This window comes from Mastomys coucha, unplaced genomic scaffold (assembly GCF_008632895.1).
Source record: "Mastomys coucha isolate ucsf_1 unplaced genomic scaffold, UCSF_Mcou_1 pScaffold21, whole genome shotgun sequence".
Lineage (NCBI taxonomy): Eukaryota > Metazoa > Chordata > Mammalia > Rodentia > Muridae > Mastomys > Mastomys coucha.
The window spans coordinates 111,058,526-111,082,105 of NW_022196904.1; the positions used below are offsets into that span (position 1 = coordinate 111,058,526).

General features: G+C 47.0%; 1 protein-coding gene across 1 annotated transcript in view; it reads right to left on the reverse strand.

Annotated features, from left to right (window-relative positions):
• Positions 1–22,875, reverse strand: part of Gga2 (golgi associated, gamma adaptin ear containing, ARF binding protein 2) — a 35,872-nt gene extending 12,997 nt beyond the window's left edge. The window contains exons 1-8 of the mRNA XM_031388165.1: positions 22,681–22,875; positions 12,369–12,453; positions 10,511–10,586; positions 8,071–8,169; positions 6,967–7,090; positions 3,332–3,432; positions 1,910–1,990; positions 1,333–1,470 (exon numbers count right to left, since the gene is read on the reverse strand). Of these exons, the coding sequence (XP_031244025.1) occupies positions 1,333–1,470; positions 1,910–1,990; positions 3,332–3,432; positions 6,967–7,090; positions 8,071–8,169; positions 10,511–10,586; positions 12,369–12,453; positions 22,681–22,780 (804 nt within the window). The 5' untranslated portion in view covers positions 22,781–22,875. The remainder of the gene's footprint in view (positions 1–1,332; positions 1,471–1,909; positions 1,991–3,331; positions 3,433–6,966; positions 7,091–8,070; positions 8,170–10,510; positions 10,587–12,368; positions 12,454–22,680) is intronic.
• Between the last annotated feature and the right edge of the window lie 705 nt (positions 22,876–23,580).

A 23,580-nucleotide genomic window follows, 5' to 3' on the forward strand; every position in this document is an offset into this window, starting at 1 on the left:
CATGAAGAACTGTATTAAAGGGTCCCAGCATTAGGAAGGTTGAGAACCAGGACTCTAAAGCCAGGTGTAGTGGCTCACACCTATAACCCTAGCACTAGGAGGTAGGGGTAGGTGCTAATGACACCTTATCTACATACTAAATTCTAGACCAGCCAGCCTGTCAAAAACAAACAAGACAACCCAGGGAATGGGCAAACAATTTGGACAGACATCCTCTACAGAAGCAACAAAAGTGGTCAATAAGCACATGAAAGGATGTGAAACACAGGCCACCAAAAAAACAGTCACAAGTGAAAGTAAATGACATCAACAGGGACAGATAGAGTCCTAGCATGTTGCTCATTAGGCTGTAAAATGGTACAGCTACTTTAAAGCCCATGTCAGGCAGCTCACAACCTATCAGTAACGGAAGCTCCAGGGGATCCACCACCCTCTCCTGGCCTCTGTGGACACCCACAATACATCTTTAAAAAGTAATAAATAAGCCTGGCAGTGGTGGTGGCACATGCCTTTAATCCCAGCAATTGGGAGGCAGAGGCAGGCGGATTTCTGAGTTTGAGGCCAGCCTGGTCTACAGAGTGAGTTCCAGGATAGCCAGGGCTACACAGAGAAACCCTGTCTCAAAACACCCCCCCCCAAAAAAGTAATAAATAATAAACCTTGCTCAATGTAAGCACAGATTTTCTGTAGTAGAGATGGAAGTGCTCTAAGCATTAGACAGTGGTGATAATTACTATTACAATGTTAATCATCTAACGGTGTTATCAAAAAGAAACAGACCTGAGCAGAAATAAGGAAGTGGAGTGAGGATTGTGAAGTGGTACAAACACTTAGGATAACCCTCTAGCAGTGTAGTAACTAGTTAATTGTTCATTTACTTAGCAATCCCACTCCTAGACATCTCAAGAAAAATGTTGGTGTAGGGTCATTCAAAATTCTGAACACTATTTACATAACAGATTAATTTATAATCATCACTGTCTGAAACTACCCAAATATCCATCAATCAATGATGTGCATACATATTGTAATGCATCCATTCACTACCCATCACTTTAGATAGGAAACTAAAAATTAATTCAAACAAAACTAAGAGGGTAGAGTGTGCCATTCTACTTAGAGAATAAAAGATATATAATATATCTATCAGTGGCTGGTGGGCATGGGAGGGAGGGACAAAGGGAGGGAGGGAGGGAGGGACGGAGGGAGGGAAGACAAAGGAACAGAGGAAACCTGATTCTCCGGACCATGATGGCAGCCACAGGAACACATAGGTGCAATACATCATGCTTATAACAATAGGTGAAGTCTTAGGTCACAGCTAGAGATTACCTGCAGGGCCTGCTGGTCAGGCAGGGCCTGGCCTGGCCTTCGGTACATGCTCAGCATCTCCCGCAGCACCCTCACGTGGCTGCGGACTTCCTCTACTGCACTGACTCGCCTAGACACCTTTTCAGACTTTTCTTGTTCCTTTGAGGAAAACCAAATGGACAGAAGTAAGAGGAGTCACCTGGGTAACTCCTAACTAAACACCAGAAAGGGAAAGTCAGTGCATGCTGGGAGTTCAGGAAGTCATGAACACTCAAGTTGAGTCGGGGTGCTCGCCCAGAATTCCTGCAGATGACAATATCATCTGGGGACTCTTCAACTGTACAGCCAGTCTCAATCCTTCTGGAACAGACTCCCAAACCTAACTCTGTTAACACCAAAAACTTCATTCCATGGATAGAAGAAGCTGGGAAGCACGGCAAGGAGTCTCGAATTTAATCGCCACCCTGCTGGTCCCATTCAGGATGAAGAGAGCATCTCTTCTCCAAGCTAGCTGTTCTTCACACCCTTACACACACCCACATACACTATCAGCCCTGTCAAATGCCATATCTATAGCACCAACTGCAGAAATGCCTACCTCCTTGACCAAATTCTTGATCAGCCGGTTTGCAGCCTGAAGATCCTCAGGGTGGTTGCTCTTGAGAAGTCTTGTCAGCAGCTGAGGAGTGAACAAGAGTGGGTAAAGCTGTGATTTCCCCCCAGCCGAGTGGGAGCACAGCAATTAGCACAACTAATAGCCCTACACTGGGGCTATTGTGCATTATCCTACCAAGCCATACACTGGAATGTGGGTGCTAGGACTATCAGGAAAGACGGCTTGGTTTCTCATGGGATGGGAGACTGGAGGATTATATCCCCTACAGGAGATCTGGGGGTGTGATTTGTAATCATCATGGCCTGAAACCACACAAATACTCATTAATAAATGACAAGCATACATGTTATGGTGCATCCATGCAACAAACGACCCATCACTTAGTATGTTAAAACTAGAAAATTAATTAAAACAAGGCTAAGAGAGTAGACTGTCATCCTACTTATAGAACAGTAATGAGCTGGCTGGTGGGAATGGGGGTAATGGAGGAAGAGAAGGGAGACATTTTCTTTTTTTTTCTTTTTTTTAATATTCATTTACTTTATTTATATGAGTACACTGTAGCTGTCTTCAGACACACCAGAAGAGGGTATCAAATCCCATCATCAAAGATGGTTGTGAGCCACTATGTGGTTGCTGGGAACTGAACTCAGGACCTCTGGAAGAGCAGTCAGTGCTCTTACCCACTGAGTCATTTCTTCAGCCCTGGAGACATTTTCAGCTGAGGGTACTACTTGCACATAGTGAGCAGAAGCAGGGTTATTGACAGATCCTTTGGAGTACAAAGTGGCTCCACAGCAGAGAATTATCTAACTCAAAAGGCCAAGAGTAGGGCAAAGAGTGTACTTAGTTATAGGGCACTTGACTAGCACACACAGGCCTAGGTTCTATGCCCAGCAATGTAAAAAAAATGAAAATAAGTATTAGGAATACCTGGCCACATGCTCAAAGATGAGACAGACTTTCACCAAAGTCTTAGTTCCCATTTAGTTCCATACTAAGTAATATGCCTGGCACACAGAGTCCCTCCCCAGATGTGGGAAGGCTACCACTCCTGGAAATGTAGGAAATTCCAGGGAAAGGACAATGGGCTGGGTCGGGCTTATAGGAACTAAAAAGGATGCACGCCAGCATGCACCCTTTCCTATCTGCTACTCCCTTCCAAATTCCACATGTATACGGAGCCAGATCCATCATCCCAGACTTCCCCACCCCAACAGGAATAAAGGATGGTGTATAAAGGATGGTGCATAGCATGGCATTTACTATGTGGCCCACCCACAGGAGTATCAGACTTCCTGCCACCATGTCTAAAAAAACCTGGAAACCCTCTCCAATCCTGATTCCCAAACCAGAGGGCGATCAGACTCCATGTTAGCCTCCAAGTCAGGAGCAGATCCTCACCTGTGACTTCTCCTCATCAGCATCAAAGATGCTCTTTGGCCAGGGAGACGGTGGGGGCAAGATTTTATCCATCGGTAGTTTAGGATCTTGCTTTATGATTCCTAAAACATGCAATTCATGAGTTAAGATATTGATATCAAAGGAATCCAGGATAAAATCTACAAATCTCTGATTCGTAACAAGAATCAGAGCATCAAGTCAGGCATTTTCAGAACTGAGGGTCCTGAGAATGAGCCCTGCCTGTCATTAGCTCTGCTTCCACTCCCATTTCCCTGATGACACTTTTTTTTTAAACATTCATCATGGGAGAGGCACATGCCCTCAGCAGCACACATGTGGAGTTTGTGGGAATCAGTTCTCTTTCTACCACATGGGTTCCAGGGACTGAACTCAGGTCATCAGTCTTGGTGACAAATGGCCTTACCCACTGACCCACCTCACCAGCCCCAACACTTTAATTCTGAGGAAAACCAACCACACCAAACTGCCACTCTGTCCTCCTTAGACCGTGAAATCCTGTGAGAGGGGGTGGAGGTAGCCAGGTTTGCTGACACCTTCGAGGAGGTTATCGTCTCTGGGCAAACAAAACTATTTTATGCGTCTGCTGTCCTTTAATTCTTTTAATCTGCCACATTAATTTTGGTCAAAAGAATAGGACAAAGGACATTCAAAACTGTTTGAAAAATTGTAAAATCACAAAGACATGCTATTGTTCCCTCCTTTAAAAGTTAATCCAGAGACTGGAGAGATGGCTCAATGGTTAAGAGCCCTTATGCTCTTCCAGAGGACCTAGATTAATTCCCAGCACCCCATGGCAGCCCATATCTACCTGTAACTACAGATCCAAGAGATCCAATATCCTCACACAGACATATATGAAGGCAAAACACCAACACACATAAAATAAAAATAAATAAATTATATTTTAAAAATCCAAACTGGGGGTGTGAGGCTGGAGAAAGGGCTCAGTGGTTAGGAGAACTGGCTGTTCCCCTAGAGGACTGGGGTTCAATTCCCAGAACCAACACAACAGCTCACAACTGTCTATAATTCCAGTTCTAGGGGATACCATACCAGACATGCATGTGGTGTATATATGTGCATGTAAGCAAAATAACTACATATATAAAACAAATAAATTTTATTAAAAAAAAAGTGATTCTAAATGGATAATTGTCAATCACCAGGGTAGGACACTGCCTCTTCAAAAAGGTGTAACTTCAAGAAACATGATAGATGTGAAGGTAATGTTAAAGCACTGGGAAGAATACAGTTCTTTTAATGAGCTACTTATCCCAGAAGAGCCACACAGTTCTGTTAAAGAGTTATCTACCCCAGAGGAACAACCCTCCATGCAGATCCTCACTGCTAAGCTTGCCTACTTTTCTGAGTTCTAACTTGGTTTTTCAGTTTTGGTTTTTGTGTAATGTTTGTGCATGCTCACATGTATATAGGCATGTTTGCATGCACATGGGTGGAAGCTGGTATCAGTTCACCCATTACCTTGAGCCTAGATGGTCAGCTTGCCCAGGAAATCCTGTTACTCAGTTCTGAGTGCTGGGTTGAGTTTTTAGGCAGTCACTACGCCTGTACAACTTCTATGTGAGCTCTGGGGATTGGAATTCTGGTCCTCGGTCTTGCATAGCAGGTGTTTTATCCACTGAGCTAGCTCCACGGCTTTGAGTTTTAACCTTAAAGGCCTGTGTGTGCCTCTCCAAAAGCAAGGGAGACTTTTGTGATCAATCATTTCCCACCTTTTTCTTTGTTTTATTTCATGTGCATTCTGGCTGCATGCATGTCTGTGTGAGGATGTTGTATCTCCTAGAACTGGAGCTACAGACAGTTGCGAGTCAGCTAGGTGCTGGGAATTGAGCTGGGTCCTCTGGAAGAGCAGCTTGTGCTCTTAACCACTGAGCTATCTCTCCAGCCCTTTTGAAAATGTGTAGCACAGGCTGGCCTTGAACTTGTGATCCTCCTGCCTCTACCTGCTTCAGCAAATCCTTTGGGCATGCACCACCACAACTGGCCCTTATTCTCTTATGGGGTCTGTAACTGAACTTGAGCTATGTTGACAGCCAGCAAGCCTTAACAATTCTCCTTATCTCTCTTCCACAGGACTGCACACATATCAAGCCCAGCATTTTACTTGGGTCCTGTGGATTCAAAGGCACATCTTCATGCTTGCACACAAGCACTGTTACTCACTAAGGAACCTTTCAGACTTCCGACATCATTGTAAGCCCCTCCCCCCATCTCCACTGCTGTGGGGCATGCCTGCTGCTTCCTTGACTTAGAACTCGGAATACATGACTTTCTGTCTTCCTTCTTTCCATGTTCCTCCTTCCCTGCAGCTGCTGGAATTCATAGCTTGCCCACAGCTCTGTTGGTTTTTTTCTCTAAACTCCAATAAAACTGTCTTCATAGGGCTGGAGAAATGGCTCAGCGGTTAAGAGCACTGGCTGCTCTTCCAGAGGTCCTGAGTTCAATTCCCAGCAACCACATGGTGGCTCACAACCATATGTAATGAGATCTGGTGCCCTCTTCTAGTATCTGAAGACAGTGACAGTACACTCACATATATAAAATAAATAAATAAATCTTTAAAAAGAAACTGTCTTCATGTTTCCTTGTGAGTCTATTTTATCTACAAGAGAAAGAGCTTGCAAAAGAGACCCTGATTCCCCAGTAACAATTTCCCAAACATCAACAGCCTTCAAGAAACACACCTGAGACGTAGCTTACTGGTAGAGAGCTTACCTAGCTTAACCAAGTACCACCTAAAATAAATACTTCTATAGATAGAAAAACAAACAAACAAACCCCACAAAACAACACATACACGGGCTCTGACTAAGGCTTTATATCACCTCAGGAATTCAAGAACTACCACAAAAATCAGGCCAGAACCTAACTGTCCTAAATCCTGTGCTCTGGTGTAACAGGGCTCCATGACTCCCCAAGGCCCAGAGATGACTGCAAGACCTCTGACACAGCTCCCCAAAGGCTGAGTGCATGCAGCCAGGAAAAACATCCAATGCTGAACCCAGTTCCTTCTTGCAAAGAACCTGACATGAAAGGAATCCAAGAACCAGGCAGATCACACAAAGATAGATGGCGATAACTCCTGTTCTGACAACAACCGCAAGACACTGGGCAACTCTCAATTTAATGACTCTTCTTGAAGCCACACATTGAGAACACAAGCCAATAACCACTTGAGCTAAAATCTAAGAGAAGATTGGTGATTACAAGGAGCAATGGGAAGCAAGCCAGTAAGCATCGCTCAGCTACCAGGCATCATGCCAGCCCTGAGAAGCTGAGGCAGGAGATCATGAATGAAAGCCAATTGATGAGGGCAGCACACAAGTGGAGATGAGAGAACGAACAACATGGGAGACTTGGTTTCTCCTCAACCATGTGTTCCAGAGATGGCAAGCACCTTTACTTGCTGAGCCATCATGCCAGCTCCAGCCTGAGAGATAAAGGGGATCTTAGGTGACACAGTGCTGGCCTCCTATGCACAAAGCCCAGTCTCCTTCAGCTACATAGTGAGCTTGCGACCAGACACATGAGATCCCGTACCCCGAACCAACACAACACAATGAGGACAGGCAACAAGAATGCTGTGGTCAAACCTTGCTTCTTCAGCATCTGATAAGCATCTCGGATCTTGATGTCTTCTGGAAACCAGACTGTCCAGCTAAAGAGGATTTCAATAACTCTTCCTTTAACCTTCTCTGTAGCCCAGGCCCCTAGGTACTAAAGGAAACAGAAGAATTAGAGAGCTGAAGGGACTCGGGCTAGCTGGCCAACCCCCACTCCCACCTCCCACCCAAGAAATGCTACTGAAGTTCAGAGTGAGATGCCCAAGGTAGATTGGGAATGAGACACCCCAGAAGGCAAGTTCCCTGGCACCAGATCGCAAAGCCTCCTCTGGATTCAAGGTGATCCAGTCACCACCACTAATACATAAAAGCTCACCATGGAGCAGAACAGAGCACAGCGGCTCGTTCCTATAGCCCAGTGGCTCTCAACCTTCCTACTGCTGTGGCCCTTTAATACAGTTCCTCAGCTTGCAGTGAGCCCCAACCACAACACTCATTGCTATCGTATACTTGTAATTTTGATACTGTTATAAATATAAATATCTGATATGTAGATGGTCCCTAGGCGACTCCTGTGAAAGGGAAATTGACCTCCAAAGGGATTGCAACCCACAAATTGAGAGAACCACTGCTGAAGTCCCAGTAGCTAAGATGGTCCCTTGGTAGACAGGAGAACTGCCCCAAGTTTGAAGCCAGACTAGGTCAGAACTCAACTCAACTATAGGGTGTACACTAGGTGCCAGTGGCATGTGAGTGACATAGCTTAAGACAAATGTCAGGAATAAAGGTGTAGCAGACAAGGGAAGAGGCAGCCTGAAACTTAAGTCACACCTGGCTATCACTCCGTCATCTCTACTAGGAACCCTGGACCTCATCTACAGTCTCTCACCTCCTGTAGGCCACATGGCCCACCAGCAGATGATGCCACTTTCAAGGAAACACAAAACCTGCTAACACTGGAGGGACAGGGGTCAGCTCTTTCAGACAATAGCAAGGAGCCAGCTTTTGGACAAAGGGCCCCTGCTCCCGACAGGAAGGCAGATTCTGCAGACCTGCCTCTTGCCTACAGGGTGATAAAGTTTGAAGGTGGGGCACAGGTGCAACATAGTAGGCAGGCCACGTCCAGGCACTCACCTTCGGGGACAATACTTTGATCAGCTCATTCAGGAAGCGGAACTTGGCCACTTCACTGTGGAACTTCTCCCCGCAGTGGTTCATGCATATCTCCAGCACCTGCAGACAAGGTCCCAGTGAGGGAAAGCCAGTAATCTGGGCTTGCCTTGAAGCACAACAAGCTGGCCTGGAGGCTTACAGGCCTCAGCTGCTGATGTGTGGAATCATAGCTAACTTTCCCTCAAGTCCTTTATCAAGTTCCCTGGCCTTTAGGAGAAAGAACACCATGCTGGGCTGGATTCTGGCTCAGCTGGTAGTCTTTGATAGCATGCTTGAGGCCCTCGGTTCCAGCCCCAGCAGCATACTAAGTGGATATGCACACCTGGAATCCCAGTACTTGGTAAATAGGCAGCAGGATAAGTTGTTGAAATTTATCCTTAGATGCATTACTGAGTTCAAAGCTAACCTGGACTACAGGAGCTCCTATATCAAAAAACAAACAATGATGGGGCTGGAGATAGCACAGCAGTTAACACTGGCTGCCTTCCAGAGGACCTGGGTTCAAGTCCCAGTACCCACATTGTACTATACAATCATCTGTAACCCCAGTTCTAGATCTGACACCCTCTTCTGGCCTCCCTAGGCACTGTACACACACGTGATATACATACATACCTGCATGCAGAAAAAAAACACTGATATGCATAAAATAAATATTAAAACAAAAACAAGGTCCAGATGTGGTAGAGCACATCTTTATTCTCAGCAGACCCAGGTGGAACTGAGTTCCAGGACAGCCTAGTCCACCTAGTGAGTTCCAGGCCAGAAGGGACTACACAGTGAGATCCTGTCTTTTTGGTTTTTGGTTTTTGGTTTTCGAGACATGGTTTCTCTGTGTAGCCCTGGCTGTCCTGGAACTCACTCTGTAGATCAGGCTGGCCTCGAACTCAGAAATCCACCTGCCTCTGCCTCCCAAGTGCTGGGATTAAAGGCGTGCACCACCAACAACAGCATCCTCGGTTTAGAAGTGCCATGTCTGGGTCCAGAAGCTCAGTGGGGTGTTTAGATGACTCTGGGCCAGTGACACTGGCCCCGAGTGCTTCCCCTCCCCAGCAGTAGAAACCTGGTACACAGTGCCAAAGAACTGCTTGCTCCACCACCCCTGACATCCAAAGGCAAACAGGGACTGCATTCCTGAACCCAGACTAGTTTTCTCTTTTCCTTTTTCTCTCTTTCCCTTCTTTGGAGACAGGGTCTCTCTATTATGCCACCCTAAGTGTACTGACCTGGACATGTAGACCAGGCTAACCGCAAACATAAAGATCAGCCTACCTCCCAAAAGCTGAGGTTAAAGGTATAAACCACCATGCCCAGCCCACAGTGATTTTTCAACATATCAAATGAATCTCTGTCTGTTTTTGAGACAGAGCCTCATTTCAAAGCCGTGGCTGACCTAGAACTCTTTATCTAGCTTAGTCTAGTGTCAAACATTCAGCTATCCCTTTGCCTCAGCCTCTAGAATGCTGGGATCACACAGGCCAGTACCACCACAATTTTTCCCCAGGCTGATCTCTAACTAGGATCCTCCTGCCTTAACCTCCCAAGCACTAGGAATACATAGCCAGGCCCCAACTTTCTTTTAAAGATAGTAAGTGGCTTTATTTTCAATTCTAGAAATAGGAAATATGACATTAAAAGAAGGGGGGCGTACTAGAGAGATGGCTCAGTGGTTAAGAAGACCTGCTCATCTTGCTGAGGACCTAGGTTCAATTCCCAGCACCCACATGGTAGTTTAAAACTTCAGATCCAGGGAAACCTGCATCTTCTTGGGCCTTTAAGGGCACCAGGCATGCATACGGTGCACATATTTACATGTAGGCAAAACACTCATACACACCGGGCAGTGGTGGCAGCACTTGGGAGGCAGGGCCAGGCAGATTTCTGAGTTCAAGGCCAGCCTGTTCTACAGAGTGAGTTCCAGAACAGCCAGGGCTACACAGAGAAACCCTGTCTTGAAAAAAAAAAAAAACCACTCATACACATACATAAAAGCAAACTTTTTTTTAAGTGTTTCCACCAATATATAACTATTCATATTAAAATTTAGACTTCTGAGTTCGTTTGGGAATGGAAAAGTTCCAAAAACACTGGACCAAACTCAGGCTTAGCAACCTTGAGCAAGGCTTGCCAGTAGCTGCCCTGTACACAGGCACAATTGCTCCCCCCCGCCTCATCTTCTATTTGTTCCCTCTGTTGGTTGCCAGCCCTGATCCAAGTTGGGGAAGCAAATGGAAGTGAATTCCTCCTTTCCTTCTCCCAAATCGGGCTCCGTGCTGTCTCAGTAATTATCTGGGAATTCCCTGAGCCTGTTGTCAATGCCTTGAAAGGAAAACTTGTCTGGTGACCTCAGTGTTCGTTCTGGAGTTGAATATGTGGGGGCTGAGTGGCCAGCCAAACTCACCGTCAGGGCATAAAGGGCTTCCTTCTCCTGTGGAGACTGGATCTTGTGGGCCAGTAGCCAGGGCGCATGTGTTGGGCTGAAAAACATTCAAAACAGACCAGGATTCTGGGTGCCGTGAACAACCTAAGCGGTCTAGTGACACACAGTAATCTCATGCTTTCCCTTGCTGAGAAAGGTGCCCCAAAGCAGAGGAGGGCACACCTGGCCGTGCGCGGGCACAAACCCGTGAGACACTGAGGCCCTCCCACCCGAGCTCTGGCTATAGTACTTGGAGCCAGCTTCTGCCCTGGTAACGGCATACTCTCCTTGACCACTCCCAGGACCCTGGCCAGGCAGTCAGAGCTCAGAGCAGCACAAACCCCATCCATCCCATGACAACCACTCAGTGAACATTAGAGCAGGAAGAGTGAAAGCTTGACAAACAGCTGACTATGTGGCACCATGTAGGTCAACATCGAGTGAATAACTAGTTCTCATTCCATTTGTAGGGGCTTTGGAAATACATTCAACAAAGCCTTGCTCTAGGGTGGAGACATGATTCAGTGGTAGAGCACATGCTTAACATGCGTAAGGCCCTGAGTCCAATGCCCATTACTGCAAAAATAAAATGAAATAAAATAAAAGCCTTTCCCTTCTTTCTCCTATAATGTATTTAAATCATACCAAATAGGAGACGGATCAGCAGTTGAAAGCACTTGGTGTGAATGCAGAGGACCTGGGTTCAGTTCCCAGTACCTACATGGCAGCTCACAGCCATCCTCAGAACACTAGTCCAGGAATCTGACCTCTTTTAGTCTTTGTAGGCATCAGGTATGCATGTAGTGCATATACATACATATGCAGACAAATGCACATTTAAATTTTTTTTTTTTAATTTTTTAAACCATAGGCAATACATCAGTGTTTTTTGTCACTGGGAAACCTAGTTTCATTTGTGTTTTATAACACAATTCAAAAAAAGAAAACTTAAGTTAAAAAAAGTCAGTCATAGGGGCCGGTGAGATGGCTCAGTGGGTAAGAACACCGATTGCTCTTCCGATGGTCATGAGTTCAAATCCCAGCAACCACTTTGTGGCTCACAACCACCTGTAATGAGATCTGTCTTCTGGTGCATCTGAAGACAGCAAATGGTGTACTTATAATAAATAAATAAATAAATAATAAATCTTTAAAAAGCCGGGCGGTTAGCCAGGCAGTGGTGGCGCACACTTTTAATCCCAGCACTTGGGAGGCAGAGGACGGACCGGCAGATTTCTGAGTTCGAGGCCAGCCTGGTCTACACAGTGAGTTCCAGGACAGCCAGGACAATACAGAGAAACCCTGTCTTGAAAAATCAATATAAAAAAAAAAAAAGTCAGTCATAGCTGGGCAATGGTGGCACACACCTTTAATCTCAGCACTTGGAAGGCAGAGACAGGTGGATTTCTGAGTTCGAGGCCAGCCTGGTCTACATAAGGAGGTCTAGGAAAGACACTGTCTCAAAACAAACAAACAAACAAACAAAAAAGCAACAGCTATAAAACAAGTTGGGTTTTTTGGTTTTTGTGGGTTTTTTGTTTTTTTTGAGACAAGGTTTCTCTGTGTAGCCCTGGCTGTCCTGGAACTCACTCTGTAGACCAGGCTGGCCTCAAACTCAGAAATCCGCCTGCCTCTGCCTCCCAAGTGCTGGGATTAAAGACGCCACCACTGCCCGGCACAAGTTGGTTTTAAATATAACAATAACAACAATAATAAACACCGTACCAATTTGCTTCAATTGTAGAGGAAAAGAGTGAAATTAGTCCCAACTACAGTCCCCAGAACAAAGACAAGTTCTCCTCCTGCTCTCAGAGTCAAGTGTGTCTGTAGAGGAGCTTACCCACTGGGGTCAGTGTTCACCTGCTCGCAGAACTTCTGGATGGCTGACCAATCCTGCTCGGCCATGCTTGGGTCTGTAGCTTTGTCTGTCGAGGAATCGATAATAAAGTTAAAGAAAGCAGAACAAAAGAAACGTGTGCCTTCTGCATAGGCTGTGACGCCATATGCTAGAGGTCAGAGAGGTGGGCAGGCAGCTGAAAGGAGCAGGGACGATGCCTGCCTGTGTTGTTCACCACAGTCAAAATGAGAAAAATAATTGGCAGGCGTACGGCCATTTCTAGAGCAGAAGTTGGTCTGTGTGTGCCCTCTTGCCAGTGTCAGGGTCATCCACCTAGCTTGGCATGTGGTTGACTTGGGCAGCGGCCACCCTCCACCACAGCAAGACAGCAGCCTGCTGCAGGGAGACTCGGGCTTGGGTGCCAGCATTTCCTACAGCATTCTTGGCTCTGGCTCGTCCACCCTTGTCCCAGCCTCGAAGATCTACTCTCAGGGATGAATTCCTCCTCTCAGAGGCCAACTCACTCTCCAAGCCTCCTCAGGAGGCCAGTGAGACAACTCAGTGGGTAAAGGTGCTTGCCACCAGGCTCAATGACTTGAGTTGGGCCCAACAGAGGAAGGAAAGAACTGACTCCAAAAACCTCTGAGTTTCACTGTGCACTGCATTTTGAGGCAAGCGCGCGCGCGCACGCACACACACACACACACACACACACACACCACTTAAAATATAATTAAAAAATAATTTTAGAAAGAACTATCAGAATTCCTACTGCAGAAAATGTCTCCCCATCCAGCCTCAGTACCAAGTGTCCATCCTTCTGACTAGGGGCTCCATCCTCAACCTAAAGTGCACTTAGTGCTTCCTACTGTGGTCACACTCATGTCACATGCAGGTCATGTGAGACTCAAAGGGCTTATCTACGGACTTCATCCTAAACACAGAGAGAACGAGACATCCTCTCACACAGGACCCTGTCTGGCAGGACCCTAATCTGCCAATCACAATTCAAACACCACCCCTTCCTACAGACTTGAGAGCTGGGGTGGAGCTCAGGTGTACAGCACTTGCCTAGGATAAAGGCCCTGGTTCCAACCCCGGCACCACAAAAGCAAAATTAAAAGAAAAAAGATTTCATCTTTTTCCCTCCCACTACACAAAATGACACACCTTGAGTCTTTCTCTCTCTCTCTTTCTCTCTCTCTCTCTCTCTCTTCTGACAGGGTCTCACTATTTTGCCTAGGCTGGATCCCAACTCCCAGGCCTCAACTCAACAGCAGGAGCAGGCTGCCATTTTAACGCCATTCCCCTCCAACCTCCACTTCCTGGTGGTGATCTCTAAGTCTTCCCTAAGTAATCACAGCCATCAATTAACGGCCTTGAACTCTCTGAATCCGATCCAATTATAAAATAAAGGAATATCGCATTTTCCTCTTGGGACTGTCATGTGATTTAGGGAGGGTGTGTCTAAAGTGCCAGCACAGAGCAAGTAATCAATAATTACTTAATTCTCAATAGTCTCCGCCTTTTCCTATAAAAACCATGCACATGCCTTACTGTGCCTAACGTGATTAAAACCCTTGAAGACAGATGCCACATCGTTCCTATAGTGCTTAGCAGAGGTATGAAATACAGACATTCCGGGACTAACCGTTAAGTGACTTCCCACTAAGACTGCCCCAATTAACTATTTAATACTCCAAAATGTGAAAGTTGATGACTGGGTGAGATGGCTCAGCTGATAAAGGCACTGCCCTCAAGCCTGGCATCCTCAGTCTGGCCCCAAGAGCCCATACGGTGGAAGAAGAACTGAGTCCAACACGCACTCACACATACGTATACAAAACTAAAATGTACCAGGTGCTGGAGAGATAGCTCAGTGTTTTAGAAGTGTGTGCTGCTCTTACACAGGACTTGAGTTCAAGTCCCAGCACCCATATTGGGAGGCCTACAAATACCTGAAACTCTAGCTTCAGAGGATCCAATGCCATCTTCTGGCTTCCTGTGGTACCTACAGTGGCATGCCCACACAGAGGCATAATTTAAAAATGAAAAACAATAAAGTGTAATAACTTTTTAAACTGTAAGTCTTGGAGCTGAAGGGATGGCTTGGTGGTTAAGAGCCTGTGGTGAATTCAGAGGACCCAACACCCATGTTGGGCCACTCGTAACTACCCCTAACTCCAGATCCAGGGTCTCCATACCCTCTTTTGGTCTCCTTGACCAAAAGTGTAAGTTGTACGCTGCCCGGCGAAAAATAAATCTTAAAAGAATAAACCAGCCAGACAGTGGTGGTGCACGCCTTTAATCCCAGCACTTGAGAGGCAGAGACAGGCAGATTTCTGAGTTCAAAGCCAGCCTGGTCTACAGAGTGAGTTCCAGGACAGCCAGGGCTACACAGAGAAACCCTGCTTCAAGAAACCAGAGAGAAAGAGAGAGAGAGAAAGAGAGAGAGAGAGAGAGAGAGAGAGAGAGAGAGAATAAACCAAATTGCCTAGTTACTCTAAGTCCAGACCATCTGTAGCTCTCTCTCTCAATAAATCATTTAACACAGTGATTCTCAGACTCAGTGCCTCAATCACCTAAGAGAGATTCTCCACTGAAATTTCAGCTTCGGAGCACAAGGCCAATAGTGACACCTCAGAGGAATTTAGTCCTGGAAGGAAAGAAAGGGCTAGCAGAGGCAGCCTAGTATGCAGAGTAATCCAGCCTTCCCCTCCCTCCCTGTCTGTGGGGTACCAGGGGTGGAGGGGGAGTCCACTGTGGCAGAGACAGGTAGAAAGCTCCCAAACCCTTAACGAGGGAAACAGCAAAGGCTCTACAAGACCTACAAGGTTGTATGTCTTTTTTTTTTAAAAGATTTATTTATTTATTATATGTAAGTACACTGTAGCTGTCTTCAGACACTCCAGAAGAGGGGGTCACATCTTGTTACAGATGGTTGTTGAGCCACCATTTGGTTGCTGGGATTTGAACTCAGGACCTTCAGAAGAGCAGTCAGTACTCTTAACCGCTGAGTCATCTCTCCAGCCCAAGAGGTTGTGTCTTTATCTGCTAGATTTCTGGGAGAGGATTCAGTCGAGGGTTACTATGACCCCAAATTGCTGTCACCTCTATTGTTTCTTTCTCTGGCTGCTAGCTAAGCAGGATACCGTGCCAATGTCCTCGGAAGGACAGACAGCAATGTTATCATTTTACCCTTTACAGCTGAGGAGACTCTGTCCCAGGCACAGAGCAAGAAAACTGTATAAACAAAAGTTAGGCGCCAGGTAGGTCAGCCTAGCCCCAAGTCCTGGTGGGAAGGTTTGGATTCTTGACATAGGCAGGGCAGAGTCCCAGGAGAAGTTTGACTCCCCCAAAGCAGGAATGAGGTAATGATCATCTTTACCTGCCCAGGTACCAGAACACAGCTACACGGATAAGCACTTAAAGACAGAATGAATCATCCGCTGTGCAGGGCGGGCCTAGCTGGCCGGCCCATGGCTGCCGCCAGAGTGGCAATTTTAGTTCTGATACACTCTGAACATATAATCCCTGACTGTCCAAGCTATTTCAGAGGTCTCAGGCAGCCACAGAGAAAATGACCCCCAGGGGACCCAGCAACTAGGTCTGACAGGTGAGAACAGCTGCTGGGATCTGTCTGAAGTAAATCTGAATCCGATAGAAGCTGGGAGGGGAAGCAAAGGGGAACAGCCAGCAAGACCCTCCAAGAACCATTTGGCAACTGTCACAGTCCTCAGGGCAGTGAGAATGGACATCCAGGCTCATTACTGATGCTGACCTTAGAAGGGACAAGAAGAACCCAAGAAACAACAACGTTGTCACATATTTGTTTTTAAAAAGTGCCCCTAAGGGCACTAAGGAAAGATGGCTCAGTGGTTAAGAGCACTGACACTGACTGCTCTTCCGAAGATCCTGAGTTCAAATCCCAGCAACCAGATGGTGGCTCACAACCATCTGTAATGAGATCTGATGCCCTCTTCTGGTGTGTCTGAAGACAGCTACAGTGTACTTACATATAATAATAATAATAAATAAATAAATCTTTTAAAAAAAAATGTTCCTAAGATTTCCTGTTCTGGTCTGGGTCAAAGGTATTAGGAGAGCAGCAGAAGAGTCCAGCTGTGGGAGTGACCAGTTGAGAAGTCATCTCAGCCAGCTGCCAAGCAACTGCCAGGGTCATTATGAGGGCGCTTGGTCACTAGAGTCAGAGTGTGATTACAAGGGGGAGCATGGAGGTTGGACCAGCTGCCCCCTCGAGGAGCCCAACTCAATTCTCCAGCAGAGCTGACTTCACAAGGAATCCTTCCCTAGGGCAACAAACTGAGGCCCCACAGTCCATCAATTATCCAATACAACCTACGGGGGAAACCTGCCAGGGCCTGTCTGAACACTGTAAGCTGGCCCGCAGGCCAGGAGAGCAGCTCAGCTCTAGGTTTCGAAATCTAAGTAGACTGCAATCGAGAGCTTCAGGGGTGGAATACAAATAGGGCAGGAAGGAAGACTGACTACCATCTGGGAGCAAGTCCAGGTGGAAGCAAGAATGAGGAGAGCCACTTAACGCTTCATTCTTAGACCGAAGTTCAAATCCACAGCAGTGACCACATCCCCTGAAAAACAGCACAATACTGGCAACATATGAAGACACCTCCCACACACACCTCCACAGGGAGCCAGCTAACTGGACTTATACTACGCTCAGACTAGAGCTCAACGTTCTTCATTAGCAAGACAGGGGGTAATGCTATATGCAGTCACATAGAACAATGATAAATACACTAGCTGACAAGGTGTTAATTTGAATCCCAGGTCTCAAGAGGCTGAGACAGGAGGAGTGCCACAAGTTCAAGACCACCTTGAGTCAAATACCCAGCCAGCCCAAGCTGCATAGCAAGACCATATCAAAACCAAAAACCAAACAAACAAATCCTGGGCAGGAGAGATGGTTGGGTGTATAAAGGCCCTTACCACCAGTTCCCCAGTAAGTTCCTCTGCTTACATGGTAGAGGGACTTATGTGTATGCAAATTTAAAAAAAAAAAAAAAACATAATAAAAAGAATGTTTTCTTTTTTTCTTTTTTTTTTGGTTTTTGGAGACAGGGTTTCTCTGTGTCATCCTGGCTGTCCTGGAACTCACTCTGTAGCCCAAGCTGGCAATGAACTCAGAAATCTGCCTGCCTCTGCCTCCCAAGTGCTGGGATTAAAGGCGTGTGCCACCACTGCCTAGTAAGAATTTTTTTCTTGAGACAAAGTTTCTCTGTGTAGCCCTGACTGTCCTGGAACTCACTCTGTAGATAAGGCTGGCCTCAAACTCAGAGATCCACCCACCTCTGCCTCCTGAGTGCTGTGATGAAAGGCCTGCTCTGCCCAGCTTTGGTGGTGGGGAAGGGGTATAGGCGCTGTCCTTTGTATGTTTCGGTAACAGCTTCCTCATGCTGCTTTGGGGAACTATCTCTTCTCAAACCAAAATCTAAAGTTCAGCTAGGCCTCATCACTGCCCTCTTCCACCCCACTAGTCTGGTAATCTTCCCATGATATCCTCTTGATCAGCCAGATCTCAAGATCACAATCTAAGCCATCAGGTCCACAGACCGAACAGTAACTTTTGAAAAATCACTGTGAAATGAGACATTTCTGCAGTGAATGTAGCAGGGAGCAGAGATCTGAGCAAATCCAAGAAACCAAACCTCAAGGGCAGGATGGAGCAGTGCTGGGTTAGGCCTGGCAGTATGGAGCAGTGCTGAGTTAGGCCTGGCAGAATGGAGCAGTGCTGGGTTAGGCCTGGCAGGATGGAGCAGTGCTGGGTTAGGCCTGGCAGAATGGAGCAGTGCTGGGTTAGGCCTGGCAGGATGGAGCAGTGCTGGGTTAGGCCTGGCAGGATGGAGCAGTGCTGGGTTAGGCCTGGCAGGATGGAGCAGTGCTGAGTTAGGCCTGGCAGGATGGAGCAGTGCTAGGTTAGGCCCACTCCTACTCTGAGCCTTTCTTCCTCTCTTTCTGGGTTTCAGCCTCTATAACTGACATCTTAGGCCTGAATGTATGTGATAGGCTGTGCTCTGCATTCCTGCACATTTAAGTTCATCTTAGGCTCCACCCATTAGATGTCAATTATACACCTGACCTTGCCAGTCCTGACACCTCAAGGTGCCTCCAGACCTGTCCAGCTTCTCAGGATGTGGGGAGGGGGCCAATCAGAAGCCCCCTCCGCTTGTCTATCCCCATTCCCCCCACCAGTTGGGATGTTGGGAGTGTTGACTGCTCTTCAGAAATGTGTATAGCAGGGGCTGGGGACCTGGCTAGTGCTTATTGCACAGGTGTGACTGCCTGAATTTAGATCCCCGGCAACCACATAAAAAGGCAGGCATGACTACACACATCTGTAATCCCAGCAGCAGAGGGCAGATCTCAGGGGCTTGCTCCAGTTAGCCAACCAAGGCAAACCAGAGAGCTTCAGGTTCAAAGTGAGACCTTCCACAAGTATCTGCACAGCCATGTTGTGTGTGTGTGTGTGTGTGTGTATACACGTGCACAAGTAGGGACAAGAGTTGGAGAAGTTCATAGCATGGTCAGGCAGGTGTGTCGCTGAGCAGCAGGATGTAGCAGGGGTCTAGACAGGATGGAAAGAAGGCCATTGGCAAATGTTAACCTCTATCTTCTCCTTAGAGTCACTGGCAGGATAAAAATGTTAGTACATTTCTTATAAAAGTGGATTGTTGGGCTGGAGAGATGGCTCAGCGGTTAAGAGCACTGACTGCTCTTCCAGAGGTCCTAAGTTCAATTCCCAGCAACCACATGGTGGTTCACGACCATCTGTAATGAGATCTGATGCCCTCTTCTGGTGTGTCAGAAGACAACTACAGTGTACTCATATAAATAAAGATAAATAAATAAAAAAAGAAAAAATGTGGATTGTTTTGTTGTTGTTTGTTAGACAGGGTTTCTTTGTGCAGTCCTGGCTGTCCTGGAACTCCCTCTGTACACCAGGCTGGCCTCGAACTCAGAGATTAGCTTGCCTCTTGCTTCCCAAGTTGGGGATTAAAGGCCTGTGTCACCACACCCAGCTACACAATTTTATAAAATGTTTAAAATAGTACCTTATACTATAGTGTATAGTAACTGCCCAATAAACTGATTTATGGAAAGAAAGAAAGGAAGAAAGAAAGGAAGAAAGAAAGAAAGAAAGAAGAAAAGAAGGAAAGAGAGAAAGAAAGGCAGGCTCAGAGTAGGAATGGGCCTAACCCAGCACTGCTCCATTCTGCCAGGCCTAACCCAGCACTGCTCCATCCTACCAGGCCTAACCCAGCACTGCTCCATCCTACCAGGCCTAACCCAGCACTGCTCCATCCTGCCAGGCCTAACCCAGCACTGCTCCATCCTGCCAGGCCTAACCCAGCACTGCTCCATCCTGCCAGGCCTAACCCAGCACTGCTCCATCCTGCCAGGCCTAACCCAGCACTGCTCCATCCTGCCACTAAGGTTTGGCTTCTTGGATTTGCTCAGATCTCTGCTCCGTGCTACAGTCACCACAGAAATGTCTCATTTCACAGTGATTTTCAAGTTACTGATCTGCACAGACCAGCTGTGCACCTGGGCTTCATGTTTTGATTTTCTTTCAGCACTCCTGAACTTCCTTCCCCACCTTCCTCAAGCCCACAGCAGTGAAAAGAACTTACTAGTTTGCATGTGCAGCCACCTTTATCTCCTTCCCCAGGCAGGCACCAAGGCAAGCTGCTCTTCTCCTCTGCAGACCACACCCTGACACTCCCCATTCAGACTCCTAGGGGCTCTTAACACCTCAAAGCCCCCTTGCAGTGACTAAACACAGGCCTTAGAATCCAAGAAGGGGAGTTCCCCACAGAAACCACATAGAGGGCTTATGTGACCTCTCCATTATTCTCAAATTCCCACTGGATGCCCCCTCCTTCCTCTCACAGCCAAGCACAGGAAAAGGACATTTCACCCCCTCCCTACAGATCATCCCACTGTCCTTCAACACACCTCTCTGAAAGTTGTTACCACCTTTGAAAAACCCAAGGAATGCTACAACCAAAGGTTAGCTCCAGCATGGGGGTGATACACACTTTTACTCCCAGCACTGGGGAGGCAGAAGCAGGCAGATCTCTGAGTTTGAGGTCAGCCTGGTCTAGGGCGAATTCCAGGAAACCCAAGTCTTTGCATAGCTGAGGTTTCAGACAGGCTCTTAAATATCCACTAGCAGCTGCTGGCTCTTACCCTACCCAGCATACAATCCCATCCCCACCACCACCAACTCCAATCTAAGCCTGCTGTTCCCCATCACTTCACAAGCCTTCTGTTTCCACCATTTTCCTTAAAGCTCTCTAGATAACCTTTTACCAGATTCAAAGTTCCCCTCCCTCCAGTCTCCATTTTGAAGCAGCTATTGGCCACACCCCTCTCTGTGGCTCTTCCCAGAACAGCTTTCCCTGTCTGCTTTTGAACCTTCAGGTTACTAGTCCCATCTGCTGGGAAATACCTCCTGGTTCCAGCTCCAAAGCTCTGTTCTACACACCCACAGCAGCCTGGCTCTCAAAACCACCCTTCCACCCTCCCTGGATGCCCACAGAGCCTCTTCCTAGCTGCCTTGCAAGAATTTCAAACTTCAAAATACATACAACTTTGAACTTCATTACACAATTGCTCCTCCACAAAGGTGGGGCATCTGCAACTACTTTTGATCCCTGAAACCAAGGATCCTTCATACATTCATCTCCTAAGTCCCTATGCACCCCAAAGGCAGGCCGTGTCCGTAAGGGCTATTCCTTTCTGGGTTTTGTTTATTGTTTTGTTGTTACTGTTTGGTTTTTGCCTGTATAGTTGGTTTTGTTTTGTTTTCCTAGACAGGGTCTTACTGTGTAATTCTAGCTGTCCTGGAACTCACCACGTAGATCAGGCTGGCCTCGAACTCACAAGATCCACTGGCTTCTCCCTCACAAGTACTAGAATTGAACTAGTGTGCACTGCTACAGCCCTGCTCCGGATTCTTTTTTAAATCAAAATAATGCGCATGCACTTGTGCTTACTTTAAACCCTGCTAATGGGCTCAGCTAATCCTTTCTACTCCTGATCCCCACTGCCTTCATTCCTATTGTACCACCATCACCCCACCCCAGCTATCTTAAGACCTTATATCTACTCCAAGTCTGAAGTCTCACCCTCAACCAACTCACCATGTAGACTGCATGTGGTGCTTTCAATAAAGGCTAAGCTGTCTCCAACAGCTTCTCCTACATGTTGAAATAGAAAGTTATTGGCCAGCAATGACTCACTAGATAAAGGTGCCTGTAACCAAGCCTTGTGGCCTGAGTTCGAGCGCTGGAATCCACAGAAGAGCGTACGGAGAGAAACGACACCCCCACCCCTTCCCCAGCCAGGAGCAACACGCCCCACCCCAAATACACAAAATGTAATAAAAAATTTAAATAATACAGTCCCTTCTGCAGTGCTCATGCTCTTCCTACTTCCATTAGTAAATTAGCCTGAGATCTCTTTTCTGGATTCTCTGGTCTTTAAGCTTTGCACTCCCAGCCAACAGGCCTACTCGTTCCCAGAATGTTCTACATTCTCATCCTGAGTTTTTGCAGTTTCCTGTTTGGAATATGGCCTCCTCCATTGTCCACACAAACACTGTATACCAGCTATGTATGACAAGCCCCAGGTAAACAAAACAGCCCCTACAATGTTCAACAAGCGCCCCTCCTCCAGCTTCTGTTAACGGAGGTGCTGTTCTGGTAGCCAGTAGCCAATGAACATACCTTTGTGAGCAATGTCCCAGTGTTACCATCTATCTCAGTGCACCCAGCGCGCAGTGGAGCCCACACAAGGGGTAGATTCTTTATCCTCTCTGAACCTCAATTCCTCAGATAAAGCGAGAACCTTTAGAACCGCACCCCCAAGGACCACCGTTAAGCTAGGACAAGGAACAACTACGACTGGCCAGAGCAAACGTGCACCAAGAGGCATAAAGGCTGGTTTTGCCCTTAAAGGTAGCAGCCACTTAAGTAAGCTCTTAGACTCAATGATCTGCAAAAAAGCTGCGTAGCCCACACGGGTCTCGGGTTAATAAACCCAGGTACTCTCGGTCTGCGACCAGACTAACAATGGCTGAAACGCTTTCTGCACAGTGCTTGGCACAAGAGATCGCGAAGCATTCGCGCTACAGCTGTTAAGTGGTGCCGCTGGGCCACTGAGCCGTCTGAGGTCCCCAGAATCCCCTGGGTATGCCTCGAGGCCCCCTCCCACCGCGGAGGACAACCAGGGCGGCGGGAAGCAGGATCACGTGTGGCGCGATGCTACTCACTGAGCCACAGCTCCAGCGCCGCCGCTGGCCCCGGGGCGCTCTCCGCCGACTCGGTCCCTGCCGGGGATCCGGTCCCCGCTGCCACTGCAGTCGCTGCCATCTGCCCAGCCCAGCGCTGCGTCCGCAGTCACTCCTGCCCAAAAGCTGCAGCCACCGCCGCCGCCTAGCCTTCTCTCCAGCTGCCGACGCGGCAGACACGAGAGGCACGTGACGGGGCGGGGCCTACTGGGCACGCCCATCTCTGGGCCCAGTCCCGCCCCCATGCACCTCCTCCAATTCAAGTGGTTGATTTTTCTTGTTTTGTTTTTGGTTTTTGGTTTGTTTTTTGTTTTTGTTTTTTGTGCAAGACCACTTGAAAGGTCAAAAGCCAAGCTAGCAAGGTATTATCCCCTCTTCAGAAGCAGGGTTCCCAGGTAAGATACTGGATGCCTGGCTAAATCTGAATTTCAGATGAAGAATCATTCTTTCAGCATTTTTATTTATTAGGGTCTTCCCAGAGTATCTTCCATTATGGTTTCTTCCACACATTTTTTTATGACACATTACACCATAATTCATAAAACACTTTTTATGAAAAGATACTTTTCTTAAAAAACAGGTAGTGGTTCTCACACCCTAAGAAGTAAACACATGGGGCTGGTGAGATGGCTCAGCAGGTAAGAGCACTGACTGCTCTTCAGAAGGTCATGAGTTCAAATCCCAGCAACCACATGGTGGCTCACAACCACCCGTAATGAGTTCTGACGCTCTTTTCTGGTGTGTCTGAAGACAGCTACAGTGTACTTACATATAATAAATAAATAAATCTTAAAAAAAAAAGAAGTAAACACATTAAATATATATAAACATACCTTTTTCTAATTGTTTTGAGTTAAGGTCTCATGTAACCAGTTGGCTTTG